The 16,419-nt window shown below is 33.6% G+C and overlaps 1 protein-coding gene across 6 annotated transcripts in view; it reads left to right on the plus strand.

Annotated features, from left to right (window-relative positions):
- The window catches only part of LOC148622986 (spatacsin-like), a 55,319-nt gene that overhangs the window by 16,272 nt on the left and 22,628 nt on the right, over positions 1-16,419 (plus strand). For 4 of the 6 annotated variants that reach the window (XM_088573398.1, XM_088573401.1, XM_088573402.1 and 1 more), the window contains exons 15-27: positions 635-780; positions 1,465-1,617; positions 4,757-4,823; positions 5,079-5,250; positions 5,970-6,196; positions 8,406-8,514; positions 9,018-9,177; positions 9,412-9,601; positions 10,820-10,837; positions 11,564-11,581; positions 12,253-12,327; positions 13,614-13,762; positions 14,426-14,620. In XM_088573398.1, the coding sequence (XP_088429524.1) occupies positions 635-780; positions 1,465-1,617; positions 4,757-4,823; positions 5,079-5,250; positions 5,970-6,196; positions 8,406-8,514; positions 9,018-9,177; positions 9,412-9,601; positions 10,820-10,837; positions 11,564-11,581; positions 12,253-12,327; positions 13,614-13,762; positions 14,426-14,620 (1,679 nt within the window). The remainder of the gene's footprint in view (positions 1-634; positions 781-1,464; positions 1,618-4,756; positions 4,824-5,078; positions 5,251-5,969; positions 6,197-8,405; positions 8,515-9,017; positions 9,178-9,411; positions 9,602-10,819; positions 10,838-11,563; positions 11,582-12,252; positions 12,328-13,613; positions 13,763-14,425; positions 14,621-16,419) is intronic. The other 2 variants (XM_088573399.1, XM_088573400.1) reach the window with 2 other exon arrangements.

Raw genomic sequence — 16,419 nt, forward strand, 5'->3', positions numbered from 1 at the left:
AAATAAATCAGGTCTTAGAAATATTAAATAATTTTGTAAAAAAAAATACATTTATATATGTGTAAGCACATGAGGAAATATTCATTACTATTTGATAAAAAAAGATTATTGCATCTATGGTGATGAATATTATCCCACAGACCATCACAGAGTATAATATTGCACTGGCAAGCTCGTACAAATAAAATATTGGATTGTGACAATACTCACCATTATAAATGCTATAACCTTATAAAATGATGTAGTAATAAAATGTTTGCAATATGTCGTCGTATTTTCATATTTTTCAATTATTTTTAGAAAATGGGCCAATGCCTGCTGAAATTGATTTGGATATTATTGAATTGTTGTCAAGTGTAAATACAAAAATAGCAGATACAAATTGTTCCATGTTTTCTTTGTTTTTCTGTGTTATTTAAATTGTCAGATGGTCAGATGAATATTATGTAGATGAGATTAGTATGGATATATGTTAATTTTAGAATTAATGACTGAATGAAAAAAAATTTAGATGGGAGATGTATAATGCACTAGTTCAAACATGAATAATATTTATTAATTATTAATATTGACTTATTTCCACTCCTTGAAGTTGTCAAATTGTACATGCAGAATAAATATGCTTTATCTGTAGATCATTCTGCTATGGTTGAAGCTAGCATGAGTAATGCATGCCTAGTTTGGAAGATAGACCAATCTTCTATAACAGAAATAATAAAGAAGGGAGAAGTTTTGACTGCTATGGCCACAATAATGTATTCAAAAAACAAATTACAACAGGTAGGCAACTTGGTTTGATACCTTGAAAGCACAGTATAGCATGGAGCTCTGCAAGTTTGGATTAGTTCTATAAAAGCACAGTATAACATGGAGCTCTGCAAGTTTGGTTTATTTCTTTAAATGCACTGTATAACATGGAGCTCTGCAAGTTTGGTTTAGTTCTATAAAAGCACAGTATAACATGGAGCTCTGCAAGTTTGGGTTAGTTCTATAAAAGCACAGTATAACATGGAGCTCTGCAAGTTTGGTTTAGTTCTATAAATGCACTGTATAACATGGAGCTCTGCAAGTTTGGTTTAGTTTCATAAAAGCACAGTATAACATGGAGCTCTGCAAGCTTGGTTTAGTTCTATAAAAGCACAGTATAACATAAAACAAACTACAAAAAAATGTACACTAAAAATCTTGGATCTGAAACTGTGATTTTATCTAGTGAAACTGCAGTATAGCTTGGGGGCTAAAAGTTTGATATAACTGTAATCTAGGGGTCTGAAATTTACAGTGTATTAATAAGTATTTTACTTCTAGAATCAGCAGGTTTAAATGTTAACTGTAAATTTACTATAACTAAACCTACCGGTAATCAAATGTAACATGCTACTGTAAAATATTGTGTTTTGATTCCAATCATAGAAGACTTATTTTCATTTTGTTCTTTTTCATCTGATATTGTTTTGTTAACAGTTAGTAGGAGATAAAAGAAGCACACCATTAATACCAGGGCTTGAAAATGCAGAACTAGAATTAGCATTACAATCTTACCCAAAACTTCATTCAGCAATATTCCCAGCCAAGGACACAATACAAAATGATGTGACTGTTTATCAACTGTTAATGGTAAGTTTTCTAAATAGGTTATCTTTGTACAAAAGCAAATTTATTTCACATGATTTTCACCTGAATTTAGCAAATAAAATTTGTGACAAACTTTAGGTGAGATGACTTCACATGAACTTAGTGTAAAGTGTAATTTATGTGAAAATCACATTTAATTTGTGTGAAGTTCATGTGAATTTCACAGAAAGCTTGATTACCATGAATTCACATTGTTAGTATTTGCCTAAAAGTATGTATTATAAATACATTCAATCATTTTAATTCTTCAATCTGCATTGGTTTTAATACTTGCCACTTAATCCACCTGAGAATCATGCTAATTGGGTTCCTCAGTTTTGTTGAAAGTTGATATGACGTATTGCCTTGAATTACCCCTTTGACTGCCAAGGCTTTTCCTTTATTTTGCTAAAGAACCTTTTTGAAAATTCCATTGCAAAAAGGGCACAGCAGCAGGGTGATCAAACACAGAATGAAATAGACATAAAGTATTCAACTCTTGAATATTTTACTAGTGTATTTTTTTACTGTCAGGCAACTTAGTACATATACACACTGACATACCTACATGAGAAAAAAAAAAGAACAAAAAGGTAAAAATACAAAACATTAAAAAAATATAATTAGATATTTCACAAAAAGTATTTTCAACTTGTTGATTTTATTGATGAATCATATTTGATAATTTACTGCAAAAATAACTATGAACTGCTATTGTTGATAACTTTGTCAAAGAAATCAATCGACTCTGGCAAATGTAGTTCTTTGATCTAGTAAACACTATTTTGATTAGTCAATATAAATCTTGGTCGTAGACTATACCTATAATTGACAGGTACAGTAAACTAATCGATGGTCTGGTATCCTCCGTGAATATGTTCCTTTTGAGTAATTGGGCTTGTATTTCCTTACATTTTTTCTTTTGTGATACTCCGTAAATGTAAGAACATCCCTTGTCAACTTTATCAGGGATCCAGACTTTCTCTCATTTGGATAGACTGGCCAGTTACCTACCTGTCTATTTTTCGATCTTTATGAGCGTTTTTTCCTAGCATATCATTCTTGCAAAGTAACTTTAAATGTTATCGTTAAGTTTGTTTATATTTTGAATCAAGTGTAATTTCAATGTGAGTTTTATTACTTTTACTTTATTCAGTTGCTCTGAAGCCCGTAGATTGTAAACCTGTCATGCATGGGCACCCAGGTGTAAAATTAGTCTGATGAATTGGTCATAACTGTGACTTAAATCTAGTTACAATTTGCCATTTAGGTCACACATTTTTAGAGACTTTATTTTGTGCCACATGTGAACATGTGTAGTGGACATAAATTTGGAGATAAAAAAACTGAATACTGGAGTTCTCAATGTTGTGAAGAATTTTGTAAATGTGTCTTCTAGAGCTTGTTTATAAAGTTGTGTATTCAGATAAAGGCCTTAGGGAAGTTTTTTTGTAACTAAGTCATATTCATTTGTAAATGTTTTAGGAGTGCTGATCAATTATCTTCGAAGACCAGTTTGATTGACAGCTTCTGTTTTACAAAGGCATGTTTACCCAAAATTACTAATGAATGTAATCAGTATCTTGTAATCAACTCATTTTATAATTCAAGGACCCAGGCTCAGGTTGGGAAAACAATGCAGGGTTTGAAAGTTCAAAGGTCCGTCTACAAAACTAAAGTTGGACGGTAAATAATTTACTCGATTGAAATAGATATTTATTTAATAAACAATTCTGTGTGTCGGTAAAACCTGATCAAGACATTACGTTCTAATGGAAAAGACACTACAATCTAGTGAAATGTATTGCAGATAAACACTTTTCTTTAAAATCCTTACATAATTCTAAGGGGACGATAATTCAGACGAGGCTGACAACTTGCTGAAAAAATATTGACTTATAGTCCAAAAATATGGTACTTGTTAGAAGATATTGCCATACAAGCATCCCTTTTTGTATAAAGAAATTATTTTCAATCTATATACTTCATTCAAAGGTTTTCTTCTTCGCTGTTGTGATTTTTTTAGGGATATGGCTCAATTCTCGGCCTATAACAATAACAGAATGGATCCATAATGCTTCCACTTATGACTGTAATGAACATTTTTGGCTCACATTACCATCAGAGGGAACAAGCTTTAGAAAAATTGCACTTGGACACTGTCTTACCCCTGGTGCGGACCACATCCGTGAAAAATGACAAAAAATCACCAAAAATGACCATTTTCAGGCAACAGACCCATTTTCCCTTGTATGCCCACCCACTGTCCCATCAAACAATTCAACATGGTGAGTGTTCATACCAATCAAAGTATTTAAGGAGAGGTAGGCTGAATTTCATATCCATTTAACTTAAGTGAGTACAGTTAAATAGACAAACAGAATTAAAAATATTTGTACTTTTGTCAATTCAAACTACTTGTACTTTTATGACAAATTTTGTAAGAGAATTTACTCAATACCAGTACTTTCATGTATCTGAACTTGAGATGTTGAACTTGAAGAAAAGGAGCAGTTTCTTTTTGTTTACCGCAACGCGTCGCAAGGGGATATGGAAATGCCGGACGTCCGTCAATCGTGCCATCTGTCTGTCCATGTTTTCAGCACTTTTTTTTGTTATGCTTTTCCCAAATAAGTTTGTTTTTGGCATGTGGCTTTATTATGAAGAGTTACAGATTAATTTTAACTTTGGGTTATGGTTGAATGATTTTTACGGAAGTTATATCCCTTGGACTTAAAAGTTTTCGGCACTTTTTTTTTCGCGGGGGGGACATTGGAACACTGTTCTTTTTTTCTTTTTTTGTAGTGCAGCTTATTTTGTTGTGGTGAATGGTTTGTTTCTGTTAGCAGATTTAAAGTTTGTAATTTGCTGGATCAGATCTAATTTTGACAGTTACATGTTTTGACTTGGCATTTATTTTTGTTATTGGTAGGGAAAATATTTTGTTAGGTACAATTCCCTCAGAATCTTGTCTTTGATCTTGAACTTTATGAATTAAACTTATTATTTAAAACATCAGAAGGAATCACCAGCGTGACTGTGTAAAATTATTGATGTTGTAGGTGATATATCCTGTGGAACATTTTATTTGTATATTGTAATGATTAAAGGTAAAATTGACGTAATAATGTTATGTTGACAGGATAATGCTGCATTTGATCCTAGGAAGTTGTTTGGTTGGCAGTCTATTAACACCTTGGCCTCTGATGGTTTGTCATTTTACTCATTTATTTTATATTTGGAAACATAGTAACCAATACAGCTTGTATAACATCAGTTAATGCACTAAAATGCCTATTTTATTTATGTTTAAAAAAATTTGAAGATAAAACAAACAGAAAATATGAATAGTGATTAATGTTGGTAAATTTCAAATTTGGTGGAGCAGTTATAGAATATTTTATATGGAAACCTTATGTGATGGTACAGGACTGATTCTCTCCTTCATGTTTTGTTTTATGCAGAAAGTCCAAAAGTAATGCCTTACTTCTCGCAGCCAGATTTAGTAACAAAGTATGGTTATGTAGAGAAGATAAGATATATGTACTACCTACAGCAGGGAAGACCATCTTTTGGATTTGTCTCTTTCTTAGCAGAGGCATATGACATGGAACCAACTGGAATCACCCAACAGAGGTATATTTATCTTGATAAGATTTAAAACTAATAGTAAACCTGATGATTAAAAGTATTTGAAATGAAACTGCTAAAATATTTTATTCACAAAAAATGTTGCTTCTTTATTGTAAATTCAAGAAATAACATATGCATTTAGTGTTGCACTTTTTTCCATTTTAACAAAAATGAGGTTGTAATTTTGCAAAATTTAAAACTTTTATAACAATTGTTATCGCAAACCAAATTGAGCAGTAATAAAAACATCTTAATAATTCCTGAATTTACAGTGGAATATTTTATTGAAAAAACTATATATCAGCAGTACTTCTTTTACCCAGAATTGAATTTTAATACATGTGATTCCCCCTGACTTTTGGGTCTGGAATCCTGCAGGAGGGGACACTTTAGAAGACCTCACATAACCAATGATCAACAAAACTCTACAAACAAAACAGTGCTGTGGATACATAGAATATTAAGTTTAACCATCTTGGTACAAAGAATATCAGTAAGATTAGCTGTACATATTATTATTTGTTCATTAACAAATAATTTTTTCATTTTCAATGTCAAATTCAGAAATCAAAAGTGGGATGTTGAATTCAAATTAGAACTGGAATGTGCCACAGTTGTTTGACACATTTTTTTCTTGTATCATGTTCTGTTAGAAATCAGAAGGAAAATGACCAAATTGATGATTGACTTTTATATTTATATATTATACTGTCCTATTATAGAGTTGATGAAGCTGCCAGTACAGCCTTGTGGATAGGGGTCAAAAACTTTTCCAATACACAGGTTTCCTGTACCTGTGTTGTGTTTACTGAGATGTTAGGCCATGACACCTGTCTATTGAGGACATACATACAGATTGGAAATGAGATCTTGTCCCACCTGAATTCCACTGTGACAGGAAATACTGAGAAAAAGAAAGAAATGTCACAAAGAAATGAGACAGATGTTGGTGAGTAGAAGATATTGTCTAAGAGAAGTTTAGATGTATTTATGTGACACTGGCTAATGAAACTTGTAGTATTTGGGAAACTGTAAACTGAGGGATAGAAAAAAGTCCCATAATTTGAACAAAAAATATATCTACACACCTACAATAGATCTATACAACAATAAATATACCCACACACCTACAGCAGATCTGGACAACAATAGGTATACCCACACACCTACAGCAGATCTGGACATCAATAGGTATACCCACACACCTACAGCAGATATGGACATCAATAGGTATACCCACACTCCTACAGCAGATCTGGACATCAATAACTATACCCACACTCCTACAGCAGATCTGGACATCAGTAACTATACCCACACACCTACAGCAGATCTAGACATCAATAGGTATACCAACACACCTATAGGAGATCTGGACAACAATAGGTATACCCACACTCCTACAGCAGATCTGGACATCAATAACTATACCCACACTCCTACAGCAGATCTATACAGCAATATCTATACCCACACTCCTACAGCAGATCTGGACATCATTAGGTATACCCACACACCTACAGCAGATCTAGACAACAATAGGTATACCCACACTCCTACAGCAGATCTGGACATCATTAGGTATACCCACACTCCTACAGCAGATCTGGACAACAATAGCTATACTCACATACCTACAGCAGATCTGGACATCAATAAGTGTACTGTATACCCACACACCTACTGCAGATCTGGACATCATTAGGTATACCCACACTCCTACAGCAGATCTTGACATCATTAGGTATATCCACACACCAACCGCAGGTCTAGACAACAATAGGTATACCCACACTCCTACAGCAGATCTTGACAACAATAGGTATACCCACACACCTACCGCAGATCTAGACTACAATAACTGTACCCACACACCTACAGCAGATCTGGACATCAATAGGTATACCAACACACCTACAACAGATCTGGACAACAATAACTATACCCACACTCCTACAGCAGATCTGGACATCAATAGGTATACCAACACACCTACAGCAGATCTGGACAACAATAAGTATACCCACACACCAACAGCAGATCTGGACAACAATAACTATACCCACACTCCTACAGCAGATCTGGACAACAATAGGTATAACCACACTCCTACAGCAGATCTGGACAACAATAACTATACCCACACACCAACAGCAGATCTGGACAACAATAACTATACCCACACTCCTACAGCAGATCTGGACAACAATAGGTATAACCACACTCCTACAGCAGATCTGGACAACAATAACTATACCCACACACCAACAGCAGATCTAGACAACAATAGGTGTACCCACACTCCTACAGCAGATCTGGACATCAATAGGTATACCCACACACCTACAGCAGATCTAGACAACAATAGGTATACCCACACACCAACAGCAGATCTGGACAACAATAGGTATACCCACACACCTACGGCAGATCTGGACAACAATAACTATACCCACATTCCTACAGCAGATCTGGACATCAATAAGTATACTGTATTCCCACACACCTACTGCAGATCTGGACATCAATAGGTATACCCACACACCTACAGCAGATCTGGACATCAATAAGTATACTGTATACCCACACACCTACTGCAGATCTGGACAACAATAGGTATACCCACACTCCTACAGCAGATCTGGACAACAATAGGTATACCGACACACCTACAGCAGATCTAGACAACAATAGGTATACCCACATACCTACAGCAGATCTATACACACAAACCTTTTCCCTAATAGTCTCCCGGGTTATATATATATATATGTGTATGCCATTGTTAAACTGCTTATGTTGATTTCTTTCAATGAGTTTGTTTTGTATTTGGCATATGAAATAATTATACATTTCTTTCTTTATATTATGTATTTCATAACGCTATGGCTTAGAATTTATAGTCTTCATGGTATTTAAGGAATGACTATTTTTGTTATTGGATGTCAACCAGTTGTTTATGCTTTGTATCATTCTTATGCATTGAATTTAAAAAGTAGCAAAAATGCAATTATTTGTGAAATGAGTAGATATTGAATAAAGAGCTTACAGTGTAAATGGGTGTGTATCAAACAAAAACAAATTTTTGAGATAAAAATAACTTTGATGAGTCAAATTTCTTTTTTTTTCCTTAACCTCTGAAGTTTTTTTTGCTATAGTGTCATGGATGAGTGCTTGTGTTCTTAGACGAGGGAAATATGCCAAAGTTCTCCTTACTAAACTTGAAGATGCTATACTATACCACTTAGATAAAGAAAATATCAACAGGTACTCTTTATATACTTAAACATGGGTGAAACTGAAACTAACTAATTTGATATATTTCTCTAACTTCCTGGCTTTTAAAAAAAAACCAATAACCTGTTTCCTTATTCTTCTGCTTCTGTTAATCAAAAATGTTTCAAATTGCTTAAACAAGTTTTTTCAAATAGGATGTATCCATTCCTAAGAATAAGAAAAGGATTTCGATTTACAATACACACATACAAAACTGACTAAATTACATTACATGTAAAGAACGTTACAACCACTTATTACATGGAGAAGTTGTGTTTTAGGTTATAATTATAGCTTACACAATGCTACTGTTCATAAACCCATTTAGAGCAGCATCATATACCAGTAATAACATATCATAATCAAAAGTAATATTATATAGAAATTTCCAGTTTTTGGATGAATCACTCTGCTATATCTGTTTTAAACACGAATGTATAAAAATGATAATGTTTTACTGTGTCATATTTATCTGATATTGAAACTATTTTTAGAACAAGCTTTGAAGCTGGTCAAAAGTGGACAATAGCTATTCTGTTCTGTCACTTGTTACATATTCCTCCAACTACCAAGTACTTAGAGCTCACAGCTAAATGTGACAAATGGCTCCCTTTTCTGTGGTTTTCTCAAATACATCAATATTCTAAGGAACAGGTAAATAGTACCATTAATTGTAACAATATGCCCCCAAAAAATTCTATTTAATCTTATATTTTAATGAAAAATGATTTGTGAACAATATGAAATATTAGTATACTTTCTGTTATCTTTCTGTTACTGAAACCCAAAACTTTTAGATTTTTAGATATATTTGATCTATTGACCTCATACTCAGTGACTATATAAGATTGATTTTGTTGAATAGACTGTAATCGTATCTGTTTACAGCTACAAAATCTATTGTACCATTTTAAAAGTCAACACTTGCAGCAGCATCTTCACTATGTCATTGAAAATGCTGAGGCCAAAGTTCAGGGGTCAAAGAATAATGATAAATCATCTGACAAAAGAAAACAAAACAGAGATCTGAGATCAACACTTTACTCAAGGATAGGCCTTGCAAAGGAAGTCAGCCAAGGTAAATGACTTATTTTGAAAAATCATTTAAGAAATGAAAATTAGTATAAAACTGCATCATATTATGGGTTTGCTTTTTCACTGCCGAATGGCACTTACATGTATATTGATGCTTGACAATAATTAATGAAATGTAAAAAATGAAAGAAATATTAAATAAATACATGTATTATAACAGCTATCTAACCTGCTGATTTGATTATTTTATGTTGTTCTTTTGAGGCATTCAACAAGCTGAGAATACATTTTTCTAAAGAGAAAATTAAGCTTATACATGATGTGGCAAAAATAATTTGATTTCTGAAGAAGTGGTCTATTGTATCATATAGATACACAGTTAAGAACAATATCTTACATCTCATATTTTCTGTCATGCTCTCATACAGACACTCTGAATGTATGTTGTGATAGACACATTGTCCCAAAGTAACATAATGCCCCACTGACCATGTAAAGGGTTTTATGATGCAACTGTTTGTGTAAAAACAATTATTAAAAAAAATGGATACCAAACACAAAATAACATGAAATTTGGAGAAGGACCTACATGTAATCATGAAAAATGAAGGATTTTACTTGGCAGTGCTTAGGATATTTCAAGCCTATGACTGGATATTTCACTTGGTAATGTTTAGGACATTCCTGGTCTCTGCACCTCCCTTTTTATTGGAAAATTTGTTATTTTCATATGTAAAAATGACAAATAATGGCAAATAAAAATAGCAAATATCTAAGAGGAAAATCAGTAGGCAAAAACATGTACACATAAACTGACACAAGGACAAAAATGAAAATTGAAATACAGAGTCAAGCAGCCCAAACCTCACCAAAAACATTGGGGAAGGGTGAACTTGTGTGCTCAAGAAGCATTTCCTGAACTCCGTAGCACAGGAAGGGTAAGCAGTTCCTGTCTCTTCCAAAAGATATACATGATATATAGATATCTGGGTATGATACAGCATGTGATAGATATTTTGCCATGTAATTAACACTTGATACATTTGAATAAGCAAGTATTACAGTATGCACAAACTCTGTGTTGGGGTGTGATAAAAGTTAACCAAAGCAATAAAGAAGTTTGATAACAGTTAGCCATGTGATTCAGGAGTGTGGTAAAGTGTCAAACATTTTAGACTTTATTAGGTATTAAAAACTGCTTTATTTACTACCAAATATTTGATAAACAGTTTTTTATCCATAACTGTACATTTATTTGCAGTCAAATTTAATAAGTCTGGTAAGCTGTAGCATGTTTAATGTAAATGTATTTAATACTACATGTATGCAATTGTTTAGGTCTGATAGGCATGTAGAATGTAAATGTATTAATTTTTGCAGTATACATGTAGTATGAGAATAAGTCCACTTGACAGAGTGCAAAAAATTCATACATTTACAGTAACATTACATTTTCTTCATGTGATTAGAATGACATAGAAAAGTACACTATAATTTGAAAAAAAAATTCATGTTTTTAATGAAACTATCAGAGAATATTTATTAAATAGTGAAGATGTGCACCTCCTTCCTTAGATTTTAAAGAAAATCAACTTGGAAGTCAAAAGATGCATGTTAACAAATAGAGAAGCAGAAGTATCAATTTAGCGAGCATTGATCAGCATTTATTTTTTAGTTTTTATCAAGAATTATAGTACATGTAAGTGTTAGATATATATATATACAACAAAAGTTTTGTTGGTCCTGTCCGCACTTTCCTAGAAGAAAAATGAATGCATTTTTCTCAGCTACTACTGGAGAGGGCATAGAGGTGTATTTCATTATATTTAGTACCTTTGACATAATGATATCACATGTCCTGGTTTTATCTCACTCTAAGAGGTCTGAGGTAATTGTCTTTAGTTAAAAAAAAGAATTATCCAAAAGATATTTCTAATAACCATTTTGACTGCCATATTTAAACATATAAGGTAACTGAATATGTAAATGTAAATTAATGTTTCAGTTACATGGAGAATATTTGGTATAAATGGATAGCACTCACTATTCACAATAATACTCTCCTTTTACAATATAATACTATCCCTTTATATCATACATGATTGTAGTTCTATTTCACTTTAGAATGTGTTAACAATGCGTGTTGTGTAATTTACTGTGATGTCTTATTGTGCATTTAGATTGTTTTTAACTGAAAAACAAATCTTAGATGATTAATACTTATAGGAAAGAATGTCCAGAATATTAATACACCTGTATATGATTACTATGGCTTGACCTACTACATTGTATGAAGTTAGAAAGATTAACATTGCATATTATGCTTTGCATTTCTTTTTGGTTTATTATATCACTTACTTTCTTTTGATAATATAAATATTTGAATAGCACAGTTTTTATATACTTTTTTTTCTTTTTTCTACTAATGTTTTATCATAATGAATTATGGTAGTGAAAACAGAAATACATGTAATACAAAATAAATATAGTATAATTATCTTATGTAAGGCCAAATAAAGTTAATTAGTAGACTCTCGTCCCGTCCTGCCCCTCAAAAATTGACAATGGAAAGAATTAAAAAATAAATAATAAAATCATCCCACCCACACTATATGTGAGGGTTGGATGAGAATCCACCATTTAAATTTACCTGGCGTAAGTGCTAACATTTAAAAATCAAGTTTTGTATTACAGAGAGGAGTAGCAGTGATGATGAAACAGAAACACCAGAGAGAACACAGCCCACAAGGGTGGGGGATGACAATGATTGTAAGTGTCTTTCTATATCAAACCCACATGGGAGAGGATGACAAAGATTGTAGGTACCTTTCTATATCAAAGCCTTATGCACCATGGAGCACACAGCCCACAAGGGTGGGGGTTGACAATAATTGTAGGTATCTTTCTATATCAAATCCTTACACCCAGAAAGCATACTGCATACAGATGAGGGGTGATATATTGGAACCACCTTGTCCGTCCATCCATCATTCTGCCCTTCTTTCCCTCTAAACTTGGTTGCAATTGTCTTGGCTCTCAGTGGATTGTTTGATTTTAAATTTTGTATGTGGCTTTAGATAGGGCATAGTAAGTAACTTTGTGCAATATCTGATATCAACTTTGTACAAATGGGGGTATACCTAGCATGACAAAGCATGAAACTTCATGTATTAAACTATACTAATATATTTGTTACTTAAAAAAAAAATGCAAGAGACAAAAGTACTTAAAAAGCCATGATGCTTTAGAGTGAATTATACATAAATATGTACAACTAAATTTGTGTTCACCTATTTTAGAACAAACATATACCCTAATTAATATAAATCATGTATTATTTTGACACCTTCCTCAACTAAATGGACTGTCTTGGTAGTTTTGTGATAGTGTGCTCTCCTTGAATGAGGGTAGTTGTAGGTTCAATCCTGGCCTGAGTCGCATCTAAGATTTATAAAGTGATAGTCAGTGCTTCCCTGTCAAGGACATATCATGTAGGACTGATGTCTGTTTGGCTTGGAGTCTGGTTCTGTATGTTGGATCAGCAGGGTCTGTTTGATTGATTGTCCTGAAATGCTTGAAATATCTGCCATAGGACCACAATCAAACGATCAAGCAAATAATTTGACAAACCCACACTCATATGAAGAAGTAGTGCTGCTTTCACCTTCTCACTTCATTCATCTGTTTGTTTGTTTGTCCGTTAGTCTGTCTGTTTGTAAGCATTTAACTTAGGTATTATTTTTCTAAGCTTCTTGTACACATAATGATTTCATATATGGTTTGTAGGTTTAATTCAGTAAGTTTTTGTGTACTCTTCCATGATCTACTAGTAATGAACTTGATAAAAACTGCCCTAGTATGATATCACTTGCAAGCCTCATATTCTTCATGGAAAGACAGGAAGGATATAAGCTTTCTCTGTCATTTTATCTGCTGTAGTGTTGATTTTTCTTTTACATTTAATTATGAACTGATAAAAAGAGCATCTCTAAAAAATATCTTCCTTAGTGTTAAGTATTAACTGTTGTAAGGAAGAGTGTTGTATGTCTTTGTAGTTCTTATGACAGACAGTGAAGCAATATCTGATGATTTATTTACTGTGGTATTCCATGCACAGTCCTCTCGATATCCATGGAAGTACTTACTTGGAAGTGGTATAGCAGTATATAACCCTATTCTGATTGAATTAGCTGCATGTTTAGAGGTTAGTATAATATAGTAAAGTCATATATAGCCCTCTACTAATTAAGATTCCTGTTTAAAGATGAGTGGAATGTAGATAGAGGTAAAACTGTATTTAACCCTCTACTGATTGAGTAAGCCTCCTGTTTGGAGGTGAGTACAATATAGGTAGAGATTAAACTATATGTAATCCTCAAATGATTGAGTAAGCCTCCTGTTTTAATGTGAGTACAATATAGATACAGATAAAACTATATCTATAAACATCTTCTGATTGAGTAAGCCTCCTGGTAAAGTCATATACATACAACCCTCTACTGATTGAGTAAGTCTCCTGTTCAGAGGTGAGTACAATACAGGTAGAACTAAAAGATGTGTTAATTGTGTATTGATACCTTGAAAAAATTATTTGTATAATGAGATGTGAGTGTTACAATGATAAATTCTTTAAATGTTTGTCAGGTGATTTGGGTATCTATACATTCACCTGTTATACTTTTGGTTCATGTCAAGGTTTTTTTCTATTTAGATTGTTTCATATTATCTTGAAACTAAGTATTGATTAACATTATAAATGAATGAAAGAATAACATTTTATTGACAATTCTAACAGTAAAGGGTTCATATTTTGTACCAACATGTTCTCTTGATTTCCTTAGTTTCTACAACAAGGATCTTTTTACAGAATGCCAGTCTGATTACATGTATCTGTGGATGGTTGGTTGCCATGATGAATGAACAAGAACATAACAGATTTCTAGAGGATCATGGGAAAGCAATATGGAAATGGAATATAAAGCACCTGAATCAGCTGATTGATATCTACTTGTCTCATAATTGGAATAAGACATTAATGACAGGATTCCATATATTTATGCCGGTATGTATTACTTGACATCTTGAACTATACTATTGTATGGGGATTAAATAGGGTTTAAAGTCCTGTTTGGAATAACTTGTCTGTTTTAAAAGGAAGATATACAGATTCTCCTTCACTACCGGGCATTGAGTAGTTTAAATTATTTCTCCACTCGAGATGGTAAAATTAATATAACTATAGAGTGTGGAGAAAAGACTGAGGAAGAAATGGTTTCTCCCATAAAATCTGTAGAAAACTCAGAAGTGTAAAATGGTTGGATGAATTCTCCCAGAAATTTGATCAATATCAGGTGGTTAAAAAGTCATGTGCGTTTTTGACCACTGGCTTAGAATGGGAGAAAGGGCTTTCTTTAATCAGGATAACAACACCTGACCCTGGGTAAATATAGATTCTCCTTCAGTATTGAGTGGTTTATAACCACAGACAGTGGAGGAATATTACAAATCAAGAATAGCCTGAAGGAGATTTTTCAATGAAATCTGTGAAATAGCAGGATATTTAAGCTTGCGATATTCCCTGTCAAAAAACAGGACAGAAACCCCCTCACAGGTACAACTGAACCTCCAAATAGACATTGTAGAAGATAAATACTCCAACATTTGAATGGGCCACTGAGTGATAGTCAAGGACTCTAAATTAGGTTTCGCAGGACCTGAATGCAGAATAAGCATGTTTGTCTCATTGTCTACTGTTGACACCACTTGCTGTTCTTCTTGACTTGACTTGTTAACATGTTGTACAAAGTCTACAATGTCTAAGGACTGAAGACATTGGTCAAAAGCCATAGCTTTCAACATGAACTGGGGGTCATGCCACAAGGATCTAGTGGTTGCATTATGATAAAAATTTCCTGTACCTGATTTGTTCGAAAGGTTATTATCATTAATGTCCTTTGGATAAATTGGCTCTTGATGTTGATGCTTGGACATCATTCATAAACCTTCATTTACAAACACTTGATCTAGGCCAGAAGAACTGGTGCCTTTGGGAGTCTTTGGCATGTTCCGGTCCTCATCTTGGCAGATTCTGGTGGCTTATGCTGATGTGGCCCCTCCCCTTGCCATGCCTTCTTTGTGAGCACCTTCATTTGCATTGCTTACTCCAAAACTTTTTTGCACGGCCTTCTTCTGTTGGCCTAATGGGATTCTGAAACTGGTCATATCGTCTCTTTTGATAGTTGACACAGCCTCCATTGTGTCAAATCCAAGGTGAGTGAGTTCATCAGCAAATTATTCAGTTTCATCGTCGATGTCCACATGCACACACGGTCCTTATTGGTCTTGGGTAAGATTGTAACCTCCATTTCGTCCTTAGACCTTCCCACACAAACAAGCAAGTTGACGACTGGCAAACACAATAAATTTCTATTTAAGTTTTGAAAGAGTAATCAAGGGAACCAAGGTTATAGTGGTAATCAAAAGAATGTAATCCAGGGACAAAGACCTGACATGGAAAACAGACATGCACAACAAAGAACATACAGTAACTAAAATCATACATACAAAGTAACAAAAGTAAATGAGCAACTCGGACTCCACTAAAAACTGGGAGCATGGACCAGGTGCACCGGTAAGGTAAGCGTCCTCTGTTTTTTCTAGAAACACTCGCTGAGTTGCTCATAAAAAGTCAAGTCCGGAGTAGACAAATGAGGAAAGGAAAACTATGGCCCGTTGAATAAATCAGTTTTCATGGTGCTGATGGATACACCATAACGATCCACGAGTTCATGATGACGACCATAAAACTTCTGTAGTTATGACTTCAATCTTGTAGCAATATAACCCTGTTCCAGAAGCCTA

This window comes from Perna viridis, chromosome 3 (assembly GCF_037379345.1).
Source record: "Perna viridis isolate PV_CMFRI_1.1 ecotype Kerala chromosome 3, ASM3737934v1, whole genome shotgun sequence".
Taxonomy (NCBI): domain Eukaryota; kingdom Metazoa; phylum Mollusca; class Bivalvia; order Mytilida; family Mytilidae; genus Perna; species Perna viridis.